This window comes from Rhinoderma darwinii, chromosome 4 (assembly GCF_050947455.1).
Source record: "Rhinoderma darwinii isolate aRhiDar2 chromosome 4, aRhiDar2.hap1, whole genome shotgun sequence".
Classification (NCBI taxonomy): Eukaryota; Metazoa; Chordata; class Amphibia; order Anura; family Rhinodermatidae; genus Rhinoderma; species Rhinoderma darwinii.
In genome coordinates this window covers 241,514,466-241,531,881 of record NC_134690.1, presented here as the reverse complement: position 1 = coordinate 241,531,881, position 17,416 = coordinate 241,514,466, and the positions used below count along the sequence as shown (strand labels likewise).

Genomic DNA, 17,416 nt, shown 5'->3' with positions numbered 1-17,416 from the left:
GGTAGTGCCATACAGCCCCCCTCCCAGGTGGTACCACACAGCCCCCCCTAGTGCCACAAAGCCCCCCTTGCAGATAATGCAACACAGCCCCCCTCCCTGGTAGTGCCACATCCCCCCCCCCTTGTAGATAGCACCATTGGGGCTCCCTCTAGGAGTGGAATGCCCAGCCAGGGCATTGCAGACGCTCTGGCTGGGGATTCCTCTCTAGGAGGAGCCCGACGTCACTGTCCATGTATGCGTAGTGACGTCAGGGGCTTCTTCAGGAGAGAAATCCCCGGCCAGAGCGTCGGCAAAGCTCTGGCTGGGAATTCAGCTCCAGGAGGTGGCACTAACTTCACTATATAGGAATGCATAGTTTGTTGTGGTTTTTCTATACAGTTGGCCACTACGTATACTGCGCAGTGCACATTTTTTAAAACATGTGGACCTGTAGATGATGTATACCACCGTATGGATCGGGAGATTTTCCTGCCATATAGGGCGAACTTAGACACTAAACATGATGTGTACATATATATATATATATATATATATATATACATGTGTGTGTGTGTGTGTGTGTGTGTGTGTGTGTGTGTGCGTGCGTGAGAGCATGCGTATTTCATTATATATTGATATATATATATATATATTTCAAAAGCTAGAAAATAAATATGTTGATAGATATGAGATAGATGATAGATAGACAGACAGACAGACAGACAGACAGATAGATAGATAGATAGATAGATAGATAGATAGATAGATAGTGTATTTATTTATGCTTTTTCTGTTATGCTAAACAGTCAGCCCAGAGGTGACTGCTCAGCATGACAGACAAACACAATGAAGGGGTTAATAGCTGCATTACAAGTAGCTACTTACATACAGCTGGTGTAGGGGTCAGAGAGCAGCAGGAGTATAATTCTTGAACTCAGCAAACGCGGGACACTGCTGCTCTTACTGCAGACATGCACACGGTGAGTTCTTGCTGTAGCCATTCCTTTCCCTCTAGGTCACAAGGAAGAGGGAAACAGCTAGAAATGGGCTGATTGGCTGGACGGCACAGTGGGCGGGCCTGCCCAGCAATGTATTAGATTCATTTATCGCAGTGCTGCTGCTTCAGCTATGCCACTGCCTGTGGCTCGTCCAGGAGCAGAATCACCGACCAGAGCGTCGGCAACGCTCTGGCCGGGGATTCCACTCCTGGAGGAGCCATGACTGCAGCGCCAGCACCCGGCAACCAAGTGGGGCCCCCCCAGGGTAATGGGCCCCGGCACTTGCCCGGGTTCGCCGGGTGTTGACGCCGGCCCTGCCGGTAACCACCACCACCAGGGGTATCGGGAAGAGCCTGCTACGATCAAGTACCCGACCATCTGAAGTGATAGCCGGAACTGGGGCGGCCACAGGCTGGTATTATCAGGCTGGGAAGGGACAAAAACTGTGGCCCTTCCCACCCTGTTAATGCTAGGCTGTGGCTACTTTATTGTATCTGGCTGGTTATAAAAAATGGTGGAGACCCCACGTCATTGAAAAAAAAATTAATAATAATTGAAAAAAACTACGTGGGGTTCCCCCATTTGTCGTAACCAGCCAGATACAATAAAGCAGCAGCAGCCAAGCATTACCAGGATGGGAAGGGCAATGTTTTTTATTCCTTCCTAGCCTAATAATACCAGCCTGTGGCCGCTCCAGTGCCCGACCATCACTTCAGATGATCGGGTACTGGAGCGTACTTGGCTCCACTGGGTACCCCTGGTGGCAATTGGTACCGGAGTAATAATGTGGGGTTAGTGTTTGCCTTTATACTGGCTAACACTAAGCCCAGCCTTAGTAATGGAATGCTGTCAATCAGACAGCGGCCATTACTAAGGCGGTAATAAAGTATTAAAAAAACACTGCCACATTTTTTTTTTACTGACATAAAAACCACCTCATGCAACCCTCTTTCCCCATTCAATTTAAAAAAAAAACAAGATCAACAAAGTAGTCCAACGAATCTACGACGTCACGCGAAACCTACCAAAAAAAGAAGTTCGTAGTATGATTTTTATTTTTTTACATAGAGTTCATTTTTTTTGTTTCGATTTACAAGTGTCAATGATCCAATAGAGGTTGGCTACTTGGATTTCTTATGATTTTTTTTTTTTTTTGTGGATGGAGGGTAGCCATTTAAATTTTTGCCTCAGGCAGCATAAAAGCTAGACTTGGTTCTGCCTGGAGGAGGCTCCAATTAAATGTGAACAGAGCCTCAGATAGTAAACTTCTATCACAAACTTTCATTAGTCCAAGTGTTGTTTTACATCATTTTTTTTATGCTGCGTTTTTTGGGAGACAAAAACACTGTGGCGAGATGTTAGTTTAAAGTCTATAGTAAATTATGAGGATGTCTTCACTCATCATTTTGGTTATTGTCATTTTAGTAGCATCTTTGGGGTCACTGGTGTTTTTATCAAAACATAGCATTCTCTAGGTATGGCTTTTTTTGGGGAGTTTCTCTCCATACACTTCTGTATAGAACTTCAAAAATACCAGGAAGAAATTTAAGGCCATGTTCAGGCGTAATTTTTCCGCTGCAAATGTTGGTGCAGATTTGGGGCAATTACGCAACGAATCTGCACCAACATTTGCATATTTGATAATTCAGATGTTGCGGATATCACAGCGAACTTGCCACAGATTTCAGTTTTTGCATTGCAAAGGCTGAAATTCGCAGTGAAATTCCGCTTCTTCTCCGCAACATAATGAGCATGCTGCGGAGGGAAAATTCTGCACTGCAGCCTAAATTCTACAATTATTTTCCGCAACGTCTGAACTATGTTTCCTGAAAATGTATAGAAACAAGTGTAAAAAACGGCTGCTGCAGAATTCCAATGCGGACTGTCCGCAGCGGAATTCAACAGCAATTCCGCCACGTCTGAATGTGCCCTAAGAGTTTTGTTTTCCTTGTCGTTTCCATGTTCTAGAAGTGATTAGGTTTATTTAAGAATATAAGAGAACAAATATATTTCAATTTATTTTATGTCATGAAGAAGGGGGCAAAGTACCACAATTACAAAACAAGTAAAATATCCAGGCACACAATGTATATGCTCCATTTCCCTGAGGTCAGCGCACTACAACTTTGGAACAAAATGACCATCTTATTTAATTCAACACATACATTTTATAGTTTAATTTGCTATGGATTAAAGGAAAAAATCTGCAGTAGTGTAAAAATTTATAACAAAAAATTCACATTAAAAAGTCAATGATAATATACACATTTTAAAAGTCCCTCTGGCGATGCGTAGTACAATAAGCGATTAGGTTGATTATATTAGATTTGTTGAAGGTATATAGAGCATAATTTATATTGTTTTAAAGTGAGATTTATGATTTATATGTTTAAATACAAGGAAGCACTATAAACCTACCTCACGTGGTGGCTTCTGAATAAAGCTATCCTTTAAATAATTACTTGAAAATTTACAAATTTAATGTATTATATTTTTCAGCCTCGACATGTCATTTTATAACCAGAGGAAATACTTATGAGTGTCATTATGGGTTGGTGTCATATTTATTCTCAGCTATGAATGCACAAAATGAAAACATAAATGGGAAATGTGAATAGCTAGCTAATAAGCAATATGCCAAAAATGACAGCTAATTCAGCACAATAGCCTCAAAGGTTTCTTTTATCTTTGCTAAGTGAAAATCAAGCATTTCAAACAGAAATGTAATTCAGTCTAAACCCCATTAGATGAATTAGAAACAAATTTGTCATATTGAATAAAGATATTGATGTATTATGTTTCCTTGTTTATATTAGCAATGACACTTTTAAGCAGTTCAATCACCTACAGAATATACAGTATATCATCAAATGATAACATAAAACCTATAGTATATTACTTTTTCTTACCAGTGTCAATATTGTGCACAACATATTATGCAATATTAATATAAAATCTCTGTGTTTATAATCAATTGTATATCAGTATTTTTAATTGGGCCAATATACTTGAATACATGTATATAGCGCCACTAACTACTTCCTGTTGAATTTAAAACAATTTTCTATATGTGCTCTTATACTGTATATAGTCATAAGTCATAACCATCTCAACCACTACTCCAGCACTTTACCGCCACTCTCCAAGCGGTTGCATAGTGTTAAACATTCTTATTGCAACTTACACATCCCCAATGCTAGTCTCTATCCTTCAATCTTTTAAGTTTCTGAGAATATATAGACAAGGCTTTCTTTTATACTGTATAATATAATTGTTACTATTAGACTTATTATTATTTTTGCTTTGACTACTGTATTGCCAGCTTTGTACATTGCAGATAGGAAGAAATATACAAATATAAATAATAATAAAAATTTGATTTACCAACAGTAAAAGGAGGGATTCTACTCTATGTATCTAATAAGTATTTTATCTGGACAAAGGTAAATTCATACGTATTAGATCTCTCATATATCGGTATTATGGGAATAAACACCTGTCAATGTAATACTCCTTTAACTTCAAGGATACATTTAATCACCAAATAAAATATACATTTTTAACTGGGGCGTTCCTGGTCTCTTCACCCCCTCAGTAATTGGCACAGTAATGAGCTGTCACTGCATCTGTATGTTCTGTGCCAATAATCATGTTTTCAGTACAAGACAGTTGTCCGGCAGCGAGGCAGGGACTCCTAGCGTCGTACATAACTATGATGCTAGGAGCCCGGCTCCCTGCACTGTGTTCGGTCCGGTACTTGCAGCCGAAATACGTCCGTCAATTACGAACGTAATGACCTCGTGTGAACATACCCTAAGGGTATGTGCACACCTAGTGACCAAAAACGTCTGAAAATAGGTAGCTGTTTTCTAGGGAAAACAGCCCCTGATTTTCAGACATTTTTTGAGCAACTCGCGTTTTTCGCGGCATTTTTCGCGGCGTTTTCTCAGCGTTTATTACGTCCATTTTTGGAGCTCTTTTCATTGGAGTCTATGAGAAAACGGCTCCAAAAACGTCCAAAGAAGTGTCCTGCACTTCTTTGACGAGGCAGTCATTTTACGCGTCGCCGTTTGACAGCTGTCAAATGACAACGCGTAAATTACAGGTCGTCGGCACAGTACGTCGGCAAACCCATTCAAATGAATGGGCAGATGTTTGCCGACTTATTGGAGCCGTATTTTCAGGCGTAAATCGAGGCATAATACGCCTCGTTTACGCCTGAAAATAGGTTGTGTGAACCCAGCCTTACAAAAAAGGGATCTGCATTGCTTCAATTAAACACTGAGTGCTCTGTATTTACTGGAATTACCATTTAAGGGAGTATTTTACTTATTCTTATTAGTCCATTTTGCAAAAAAATAAATAAAAAGAAGGTAGATTGGGAAGTGAAGATGGCAAAAGTATATCATGAAGATACCAATCAAGAAAGAAATAGTACTTTGTAGTAGCCACAATATTTTTGGATGGTTTTCTCACGATAAGAGTTATTGTTCACTAGATTGTACCAAAGTTACAGAGCGTTCATTGAGTATTTTCTCAAAAGTGATTAATTATAAACAATAACAGTAACACTTAGGGTATGTTCACATGCATACTAAAAAACTTCTGAAAATACAGAGCTGTTTTGCCTTGAAAACAGCTCTGTATTTTCAGACGTTTTTTAGTAAGCATGTGAACATACCCTAGGTGTTACTATTATTGTTTATAAGTAATAACATATGAGAAAATACTCAATGAACGTTTTAGGAGCTATTTTTCTATAGAGTCACATGAAGTGACATGCACTACTTTTCACGGGCGTTTTTTTACGCGGCTGTCTTTAAAAACGGCCGTATAAAAAAACGGCCCTTTAGAACAGAACGCTATTTTTCCCATTGAAATCAATGGGCAGATGTGTGGAGGCATTCTGCTTCCGACTTTTCGGCCCGAAAAACGTCCGAAAGTAAGCCGTGTGGATATACCCTCAAGGGTTGAAGTTGACCATTTTTTGTATATAAAACAGTAGAGCTAAAACAGAACACATTTTTTGTAGATTATGTGGCTTTGGATTCAGAATCTTTAGAGCCACTCCCAAACTATATGGCTATGTATAAGAGAAGTCCCATAGAGAAAAGCAATCAAAGTAAATAGAAAACTAATTTTGAACATATTCATGGTAGATCGATAGACACAAATAATAAACAAAGAGCTAGGTAGATAATAGATAGATAGATAGATAGATAGATAGATAGATAGATAGATAGATAGATAGATAGATAGATAGATAGATAGATAGATAGATAGATAGATAGATAGATAGATAGATAGATAGATATTCAGAGAATAAATGCCAAGCAGAAAGATGCCAAGCAGATAACTTGGAACATTGTAAAATGCGCTAAACAGTCATGTGACATCAGACTATTATACATTTACCTCTCATATATAAGTCTCAGAATTATCGTTATTTGATCATAAAATATAATTAATCTTATGGTTATTCAGAATAATTTCTCTAATCAATCATAATTATTCATAAGATATTTGAAATGATAACTTACCTTAGAAAGTTCTCCCGCTTCCAAATAGAAACAAATAATAAATACATTCCAAGACACCCACAGCATGAGCCAAGCAGCATACTGTAGAAGGGAAAGACAAGACATAAGACAGTCTCAGAAAATAAGATAATATTCAAATACAAAACATCCTTAATAAGGATTTCAAATTTCAAAATGAAGACAATTCAATGTATTAAAGAAACTTGAATTGCCCCGATTGAGACATTTAGAAAAATATATATTCAAGTATGTTAAATTATAACTTCTCTGACCTGTCACCTATTGTGAAATCATGAAATGTATATAGGGGCACCATGTATGGGGGGGCACTATTTAAAGGTGGCTCTATGGGGGCACTATCTACAGAGGGCTCTATGAGGGGCACTAGCTACAGTGAGCTCTATGAGGGGCACCAGCTACAGAGAGCTCTATGAGGGGCACTATCTACAGGGGGTTCTATGAAGGCCACAATCTATTGGGCTTCTATGAGGGCGCTATCTACAGGGGGCTCTGTAGGGGCACTATCTACAGGAGGCTCTATGGGGCACTATCTACAGAGGGTTCTATGAGGGGCACTATCTACAGAGGGCAATATGAGGGGCACTATCTACAGAGGGCTCTATAAGGGGCACTATCTACAGGGGGCATAATCTACAGGGGCTCTATGAGGGGTACGATCTACAGGGGCTCTATATGGGACATGATCTAGAGGGGGCTCTATATAGGACACTATCTACAGGGGGCTCTATGTAGGACACCATTTACAGCATTAATTGTGCATGGCACTATCTACTGGGGGCTCTGTGAGTGGAGTTATCTACAGGGGCACTGTGTGTGTGCATGTCTGGTGCTTTACTTTACAGTGTTTGATACCATTTTATTAATGGACACAGTGTATGGTGCTATTATATTCAGGGGCCCAGTGTATGGTGCTATTATATTCAGGGGCATAGAATGTGGTACCATGAGAATTTTTTCTTTGTTTTATAAATGCAGAAATGTTGTAAAAAGTGAGGAGCCGAAGACATCTGAGTGGCAACCTCTGCAGAAATGGGTCGTGTCCAGGAGACGTCATCATGAACGTCTGGACCGGGTGGAGAAGAAAAGAGAATGACTCCAATCTGAGAAGACGTCACCTGTGAGTCACTCAATGTAAATGTTTATTCCCCTTGTGACTGATCAGTACTGTAATCACTGGATGATCTGCAGCGAGATGATGGATAGTAGAATTCTGTTTTGGGAAATAGCAACTCGCTATCCTTAACATTGTTAAGTCCATGCTGGGAGCTGTAGTTTTATGCCCTACAAATTTATATGGCAGGAGTTAAAGGGGTTGTTCAGGCATGGGGTGGTTTTTAATACTGGTGACCTATGTACAAGACCATCAGTATATGAATGGTGGGGACACCCGAACCCCACAGCGATCAGCTGTTTCAGCTGCCTCCGGCACCTGACATTATGCAGTGGTCGGTGCCGGAAGCAGAAGGCTCCAATCACTGTACAGCGGCTGTGCTGCAGTATTACAGTTCTACTCTTATTCACTTGATTAGGAGCAGAGCTGCAGTGTTGAAGTATAGCCACAATAATGTGGTCGGAGCCTTCTGTTTCTGGCACTGACCACTGCATAACTTACGGTGCCATAGGCATCCGGAACAGATAATCGGTGTGGGGTCCGGCTGTCGAACCCCCACCGATCGAATACTGATGACCTATTCTGTGGATGGGTCATCAGTATTAAAAATCACCCTGAAAAACTGAATTTGCAAATGATCTTTGTACTGAGCTGTATTTGTGATGGTGCTGTGTATATATATACTGAGATTGGTTCTGGTGCTTTATATATGTACTGAGCTTGTTTCTGGTGTTGTATTTATGTACTTGGCTTTGTTCTGGTGCTGTATATATATGTACTGAGCTTGGTTCTGCTGCTGTATTTATGTACTTGGCTTGGTTCTGGCGCTATATATCTGTACTGAGCTTTGTTCTTGGCTTTGTTCTGGTGCTGTATATATATGTACTGAGCTTGGTTCTGCTGCTGTATTTATGTACTTGGCTTGGTTCTGGCGCTATATATCTGTACTGAGCTTTGTTCTGGTGCTGTATTTATGTACTAAGCTTTGTTCTGGTGCTGTATTTATGTACTTGGCTTGGTTCTAGCGCTGTATATATGTACTGAGCTTGGTTCTGTCACTGTATCTGTGCATTAACCGGGAGTTCTGTCGTGACTTACTGTGCACGCGCACTGTTCTCCACCCCTCTCACAGTGCACAGCCTAAATATGCTGATCATACTTAGGATATTGAATTTGCACACATGGGTCTATACATAATGGGTGATTTAATATAATGAGTGTGGCTAGGTAGTTATGTACGCTTATGTAGGTATATACATAGTGTGGCAATCCAGTTAAACATTCTATACAGGGAGTTTCTTTATTTAGTCCCCTTTAATAGTATTAAGAATATTGTAATTGTTTTACTTGATTATTAGAATAATTTTCCATGGAGCGAAACATCGCAACCCCCCTACCCCCTTTGGGCGCATATGTATTTTTCGGCAAAACAGACCTGTTAAAAATTTGAATCCCACCCCTGTTTACAGAATCCTCCTCCTCATCAGTCCGTCAGTACCAGTGGATGGACGAATTTGAGTTAGAAGTAGTAGTACAGCCAGTTATGTACTGACCTGCACAGACTCTACAACAGCAAAATGGTAGGACATTTTTTTTTAAGAAGATTATTTAAAAAGCTGTTAAACTTTGCATTTAAGAATCAAATGAACACAAAAAAGGGGGAAATGTGTCCATAGTCTTTAAGCTTTTTGGTGATCAAGCATGTGCAGAGGATATGATTGATATTAAAATTACATGACTATCTGATGGTAAATTATCCTGTAACTTCTGTAATTTATATTCTGCAATAAAATCCATAAAAATGTAATTGACGCTCCTGATCGTCCATGGCAAGCTATTTCTCTGTATAAAATTATGATACAATATGCGGTTAACACTCTTTTTTACACAGTCGAGTCACATTATTATGACCACCAGCTAATATCCAGAGTAACCGATAGACGTCTGGGAGTGACTCAATAAGGTGCTGGTAGGTTGTCTCAGGTATCTGGAGCCATACTGACTGCAGTGCATTCTACAATTGCTTGAGGGTACATGGGGGAGGAACCATAGAGAAAACAATATGATCGAGATGGTCCCACAGATGCTTAATTGGGTTAAAGTCTGGCGAATTAGGGGGCCAGGGAAGTACGTGGACGTTTTGGTTGTGCTCTTCCAACCACTGTAGAACATTTCTAGCCATGTGACATGTCGCATTGCCTTGATGAAAGATTCCATCTACCTCAGGGAAGGCAAACAGCATGTATGGGTGGACGTGATCTGCAACAATGGATTCATACCCGAATCTGTTCAGAGTGCCTTCCACGTGGATGAGTGGGCCTAGTGAATGCCATGAAAAAAAACAGATTGTGTTCTTCCAGCAATGGTTGCAGGGTGTTTGTCCTCTGATGTTTCTCGCCTGACACGCTAACGTCCATCCGTTCGATGAAGCAGAAAACGTGACTCATCGGAGAAGGCAACGCTTTGCCAATAATCGTTGGCCCAATTCCAATCTTGCCATGCAAATTGAAGCCTTTTTTTTTCCAATGCAACATCTGCTTCGGAGCTCTATACGCAGTAGGGTTCGCTGAACTGTTGTTTTATACACACGTCTGGTAGCCCTCTGGTTGATTTTCATGGTAAACTTCTCCACTGTAGCGCGTTGTTTGGCCCTTGCACACTTCCATGTTGGTTATTCCCAATGGTGCTGTTTGTCCACTCACGATACACTTTCACCACAGCAGCATGCGAATCACTCACAAACTGTGCTATTTGATAAATACTGCTACCCTTGGCCTGAAAGCCAATAATCATCCCTTTTTGCAACTCTGATAAATTGCCCCTTTTACCTATGGCAACAATGAGTGATATGTGTTCAGACAGCCTATAGCACACCGTACATATACACACCAAGCCACCCACGACACATCACTTACTTCATGGGCTACACGCTGCCAACATCAAAAGTAGGAGGTGGTCATAATAATGTGACTCGACTGTGTATATACGAGATAAATCTGACTTTGTGGATGAATTACAGGATATTGTAGTAAAAAATAGATGTTGTTTGATGTTATCAATCTATACACGAGCATTGATCATCAGAAGGACCTCCATGCGATGTCCTCTACATTGAGGAATTCAAATATACACATATGGTCTCCACTAAAATGGACTCATTTGTAACCGATTAGTGTACTAATTATCGACTCACCCTTTTTTCACGTCAATGACCAAGCACTATTTTTCACTTTTATTATTTATTTTTTATTTTTTCAACGATGTAGCCGTATGAGGGCTTGTTTTCTGCGGGACGAGTTGTATATTTTAATTGCACTATTTTCCAGTGCACATAGTATATTGCTAAACGTTTATTAACTTTTTTCTGGGATGGATTTGAAAAAAAAAAACAACTATTCCAGCATGGTTTTTCGGGCTTTAAATTTACACAGCTTTTTACATCACCACATTTCAAAAGCCGTAACTTTTTTTATTTTTCCATGGAAGTGACCATATGTGGGCTTGTATTTTGCGGGACAAGGTGTAGTTTTCATTGGTACTATTTTAGGATACATGAGAATTATTGATTAACTTCTATTTGCCGTTTTTTGCATTTTTCTGTACACTGATTAACCAGTGGTTTAATCACTGTGTTAACTTCATTGTTCGAGACGTTACAATCGCAGCTGTTTCATATATGTGTATTTTTTTAATTTAGTTTTTACACTTTTACTAAATAAAAACACTTTTTATGGAAAAAAAAGTGGTACTGTAATTTTAGTGTATTTTTTTTTATTGTAATTGTTTTCCATATAGTTCATTTAACTGTTTTCGTTTTTTTTATAGTCCCACTAGGGGACTTCACAATGCGATCTTCTGATGGCAGATATAATGCTTTGGTGTACTTAGTATACCAAAGCATTAGGCCTAATATATTGCACTTATGGTAGACCAAGTGGCATTTATTAGGCCCCCAACTGCCATGGAAACCCATCGGCGCCCCACGATTGCATCATGTATATGCCGATGGGGTGACAGAGAGAGCTCTCTTCCTCTATCAAACACCCGGAATGCCGTGGCCGTTATTGACCTCAGCATCTAATGGGTTAAACTGCTGGTATCGGAGTACTCTTCGATTCTGGCAGTTGCGGCAGAAGCCTTGCTGTGTATAACATCCATGCTCCTGAGTGGCAGTACCCACGAGATACAAGCGACGGATATATCCGGAATGAGTACTCGCTTGTGATGGATATATCCGTCGCTAGTCGTGAGGGGGTTAAGCCCATTGATCAAAATAGATTAGTAAAATTTAACAGCACTCATCCAAGGAACATTGTTACATTTCTAGTCAGCTACCAAGGGTGAGTAGAATTGTGAAGAAAGGTGACAAAAATAATATGAGAGAAATGTATATCAACTTGCAATCTGTTCATCTCTAAGATTTCACATATTTGATAACAGGATTGGCTTCTGTTGACAAAGAGTTTCCTAATATGGGTGCTTTTAGTCTGCCAACACTTTAAAAACCAAGATATCTATGTGACAAATTAGTAAGAGCGAACATTAGTTGGCTTTTGTCTTGAATTTGATTTAGAAAATTGTTATTCCTTCTTAGAGAACTGTAAGGCCCTATTCACACAGAGTTTTTTTGCAGGCAGAAACTTCTGCCTCAAAATTCTGTCTGTAATTTTGAGGCAGATTTTGATCTGCCTGCACGCAATTTGCCATGTTTTTCGCTGCGTTTTTCGCCCGCAGTTTGCTGGTCAATCAGGCACAGTGATACTGTGGTTATTAAACCAGGTATTGGTACTTTTGGCAGTGTGGGCAGGTGCCCAGTCCTGCTGGAAAATGAAATCAGCATCTCCATAAAGCTTGTCAGCAGAGGGAAGCATGAAATGCACTAAAGTTTCCTGGAAGACGGCTGCGTTGACTCTGGACTTGATATAACACAGTGGACCAACATCAGCAGATGACATAACTCCCCAAACCATCACTGACTGTGGAAACTTCACACTGGATCGCAAGCAACTTAGATTGACGACTCTCCACTCTTCCTCCAGAGTCTGGGACCGTGATTTCCAAATGAAATGCAACATTTACTTTCATCTGAAAACAGGACTTTGGACCACTGAGCAGCAGTGTTGGTCCACTGTGTTATATCAAGTCCAGAGTCATCTCAGCCATCTTCCAGGAAATTTTCGAGCTCTTCATGTTTCCCTCTGCTGACAAGCTTTATGCAGATGCTGATTTCATTTTCCAGCAGGACCTGGCACCTGCCCACACTGACAAAAGTACCAATACCTGGTTTAATAACCACAGTATCACTGTGCTTTATTGGCCAGCAAACTCGCCTGACCTAACCCCCATAGAGAATCTATGGGGTGTTGTCAAGAGGAAGATGAGACACCAGACCCAACAATTCAGACGAGCTGAAGGCCGCTATCATAGCAACCTGGGCTTCCATAACACCTCAGCAGTGCCACAGGCTGATCGCTGGCATGCCATGCCGAATTGTTGCAGTATTTCATGCAAACGGAGCACTGAAGTATTGAGTGCATATACTGTACATACTTTTCAGTAGGCCAACATTTCGGTATTAAAAATCATTTTTAAAATTGGGCTTATATAATATTCTAATTTTCTGAGACACCAAATTTTGAGTTTTTATTAACTATTAGCGATAATCATCAACATTAAAAGAAAAAAAAATACTGGAAATAGATCACTCTGTGCGTAATGAATCTATATAATATCTTAGTTTCACTTTCTTTTTTTTTCATATTCAAGTTTTTATTGTTTTTCAATACACACAAGTACAGAACATAGTGGAGGGAAGGCCTCCTAACGCTAAAAGGAAACAACAAATAAGGGCGAAGCCTAAACAAAAAAGTGTGCATCACATTCTATGACAGAAGACATCATATATCAGCAGCATCAATGTACATAAGAAATAGGAGCACTGCATAAGGATGAAACAGAAAAATAACAGCTCAGACACCTATAGAACATCAAGTACAATGGGAACCAATAAATGTAATCAGAGGAAGCAAGGCACAGTCCCCTAGACAGGGGAAGAGAAAGAATAGAGAAAGAACGGAGAAGGGGAAAGGTAAACGTAGGGGGAGGAATAAGTCATGGAGAGACTGGACTCCAGTTCCGGATTATAATGAGCGAAAACAGAAAAGAGCAAGAGTAGCAATACACATAGCAAGGGCATGGTCAGAACAGCAAAATCCCAGGAAACTGCAAGGGACATCTTCCTCACAATAAGTCTCATAGGAAAAAGGGGGGGGGGGAGGCATGTCTCAAACTACTGCATTAAGATAAGTGGAATAAGAAAGGAACGTAATCCATTGAGACCATGTAGACGTGTACCTAGTAGAAGCATTGGGGTGATGGGCCACAAGGTGTTCCATTCTCTGTATCAAGGCAACCTCCTGGAACCACTCATCTAACAATGCCATCTGCCATTTTCCATCTACGCAGTATTACCGATTTTGAAGCCTGCAGGAGATGTCCAGTTAGGGAACGTTTATAAATGTGTAATGGCATAGGGAACATAAATAAAAGAGAATTGGGGACCGAGACTCCAGTAACCTCTGATATTAGTTTAAGGACCGCATCCCAAAAACTCCTCAACGAGGGGCAACTCCACCAAACATGGGACATGGAACCACCCATAGCACCACAGCGCCAACAAGTGTCCGGTACGGACAGGTACCATTTATGAAGAGCAGCAGGGACTCGGCACCATCTAAAAACAATTTTGTAACTAGTTTCTTGCGCTCTGATGGCTATAGAGGCTTTTTGGGAAAGGAAGAAACACTGTTTCTATTCTGCGTCAGTAAATGTCGTGTTAAATTCTTTCTCCCAAGCACTGCAGAAGGACGGGAGATGCTGGGATCGTTGGGAGAGGGGTAGTTTCACAGTGAGAAAGAAGAAATGAAGAGGGAGCAGCACTTGTACGAGCACTGTGGCCCCTTCAAAACAGCTGATCGGCGGGGGTCTTAGGAGTCGGACCCCGACCTATCAATTTTTAGTGGCTGGAAAACTCCTTTAAGATGGCTGATTTAATTTAGGGATTCTGTAATGAAACAGTATTTAATCTTTCTGTACAGTATATGCGTGGTTAAATAAGCTTCTCTAACCTGGTTTTATCTTTTTTATAATAGAATATATTTAATATTGTACTAATTTCACTTTTTCTATTTTAGACACTATCTTGACATTTTAACAATGGTAGAAGAATGAATCATCTTGGAATTTGACCTTTCGGAACACGCAGGATGGATGTTCTTTATAGTGCGTTTTAGCTGAGTGACCAATGACAAGATACATGCCCTTTTGTCTACATAAAGTGACTATTTTTAAATTGTAACATGTATGATTTATCTCTTGGTTGTCCCCTTTTGTGTACATACTGTAGGTGGACATTGGTAATGACACATGGACCTTTGTAACGGCGATATATTGATTCGATATAAGATATGGGTACTTATAGGAAAGTATGTGCATATGCAGGAGAATTGTCTAACTGAACCACTATCTTACACCTATTTGATGTAAATGGTGGTGCTACCAAAACTGTTCTCTCTCCCTATAGAATTGACTGTCAATTAAGTTTGGGGATTGAAGCCTGATATAAGTGGACCAGTTAATGTATGTTTCAATCATTGGTTTTTTAATAAGATTTGCGCTTTTATTTTTTTTTAAAACTAACCTCATAATAATATGTCTCTAACACATGAGTGGCCGTCTTTTTGGTTGCCGAAGGAATAATGTGCATGTGCTTATAGTGGCTGTAGCTGAGCAGTGGCGTAACTACCACCGTAGCAGCAGTAGCGGCTGCTACGGGGCCCGCGGCATGAGGGGGCCCGTGTCGCCCGCCAGCACAGGCCCCCACCATGGCCGGAGGCTCCGCTAGCAGCCGCTATGGCTGCTACAGCGGAACGCCACTGAACACTATGGCAGAGCAGGGAGGTATCTCCCCGCTCTGCCATTAAACAAAAGACATGTATCCCCTATCCACAGGACAGGGGATACATGTGTGATCGCCTGCAGCGATAGGGAGAACGGGGGATTGAAAGTCCCCTGACGTTCTCCATCACAAACCTCGGACTTCCGGGGTCTGTGTCGGCAGCTCCGGAGAAAAGAATGGAGCGCCGGTCCCGCTTGTGCGCATGCGTGACCAGCGCTCCTTTCATTTTTAGTGAGCTGCGCAGACTCCGGAAGTCAGAGGTTTGTGATGGAGAACATCAGGGGACTTTCAGTCCCCCGTTCTCCCTATCGCTGCCAGGGTTCACACATGTATCCCCTATCCTGTGGATGGGGGATACATGTCTTTTATTAGGACACACTGTAGGTCGCTGTATGGCGTTCCGTACAGGGGGGGGGGACGCTGTATGGCGTTCCCTACAGGGGGGACGCTGTATGGCGTTCCCTACAGGGGGGGACTGTATGGCGTTCCCTACGGGGGGACGCTGTGTGGCGTTCAATACAGGGGTACGACGCTGTGTGGCGATCCCTACAGGGGCGACGACGCTGTGTGGCGTTCCCTACAGGGGGACGACGCTGTATGGGGTTCCCTACAGGGGGGACGACGCTGTATGGCGTTCCCTACACGGGGACGACGCTGTATGGCGTTCCCTACAGGGGGGGATGCTGTATGGCGTTCCCTACAGGGGGGGATGCTGTATGGCGTTCCCTACAGGGGGGGCTGTATGGCGTTCCCTACATGGGGGGGGCTGTATGGCGTTCCCTACAGGGGGGACGACGCTGTATGGCGTTCTCTACAGGGACGACGACGCTGTATGGCGTTCCCTACAGGAGGGACGCTGTATGGCGTTCCCTACAGGGGGGGCTGTATGGCGTTCCCTACATGGGGGGCTGTATGGCGTTCCCTACAGGGGGGGCTGTATGGCGTTCCCTACAGACCCCCCCCTGTAGGGAACGCCATACAGACTCCCTATAGGTAACGCCATACAGCCCCCCGTAGATAACGCCATACAGCCCCCTGTAGATAGCGCCATACAGCCTCCCTGTAGATAGCGCCATACAGCCCCCCTGTAGATAGCGCCATACAGTCCCCCTGTAGATAGCGCCATACAGCCCCCCTGTAGATAGTGCCATGCAGCCCCCCCTGTAGGGAACGCCATACAGTCCTCCCCTGTAGGGAACGCCATACAGACCCCCCTGTAGGGAACGCCATACAGTCCCCCCCTGTAGGGAACGCCATACAGTCCCCCCTGTAGGGAACGCCATACAGTCCCCCCGTAGATAACGCCATACAGTCCCCCCATAGATAACGCCATACAGTCCCCCCGTAGATAACGCCATACAGTCCCCCCATAGATAACGCCATACAGTCCCCCCGTAGATAACGCCATACAGTCCCCCCGTAGATAACGCCATATAGCCCCCCGTAGATAACGCCATACAGTCCCCCCGTAGATAACGCCATACAGTCCCCCCATAGATAACGCCACAGTCCCCCCGTAGATAACGGCATACAGTCCCCCCGTAGATAACGGCATACAGTCCCCCGTAGATAACGCCATACAGCCCCCTCGTAGATAGCGCCATACAGCCCCCTCTGTAGATATCTACAAAGGGGGCTGTATGGCATTATCTACAGGGGGGCTGTGTGGCATTATCAAAAGGGGGGGTTTGTAAAAAAGGCACTATCTACAAGGGGGGGGGGGTTGTGTGACACCCAGGGGAGGAGGGGCCCCAGTCAAAAGTTTGCTATGGGGCCCAGTCTTTCCTAGTTACGCCCCTGTAGCTGAGGT

At 42.2% G+C, this 17,416-nt stretch overlaps 1 protein-coding gene across 1 annotated transcript in view; it reads right to left on the bottom strand.

Moving 5' to 3' along the window:
* The window catches only part of NKAIN2 (sodium/potassium transporting ATPase interacting 2), an 881,770-nt gene that overhangs the window by 524,465 nt on the left and 339,889 nt on the right, over positions 1-17,416 (bottom strand). The window contains exon 3 of the mRNA XM_075862314.1: positions 6,518-6,598. Coding sequence (XP_075718429.1) covers positions 6,518-6,598 — 81 coding nt within the window. The remainder of the gene's footprint in view (positions 1-6,517; positions 6,599-17,416) is intronic.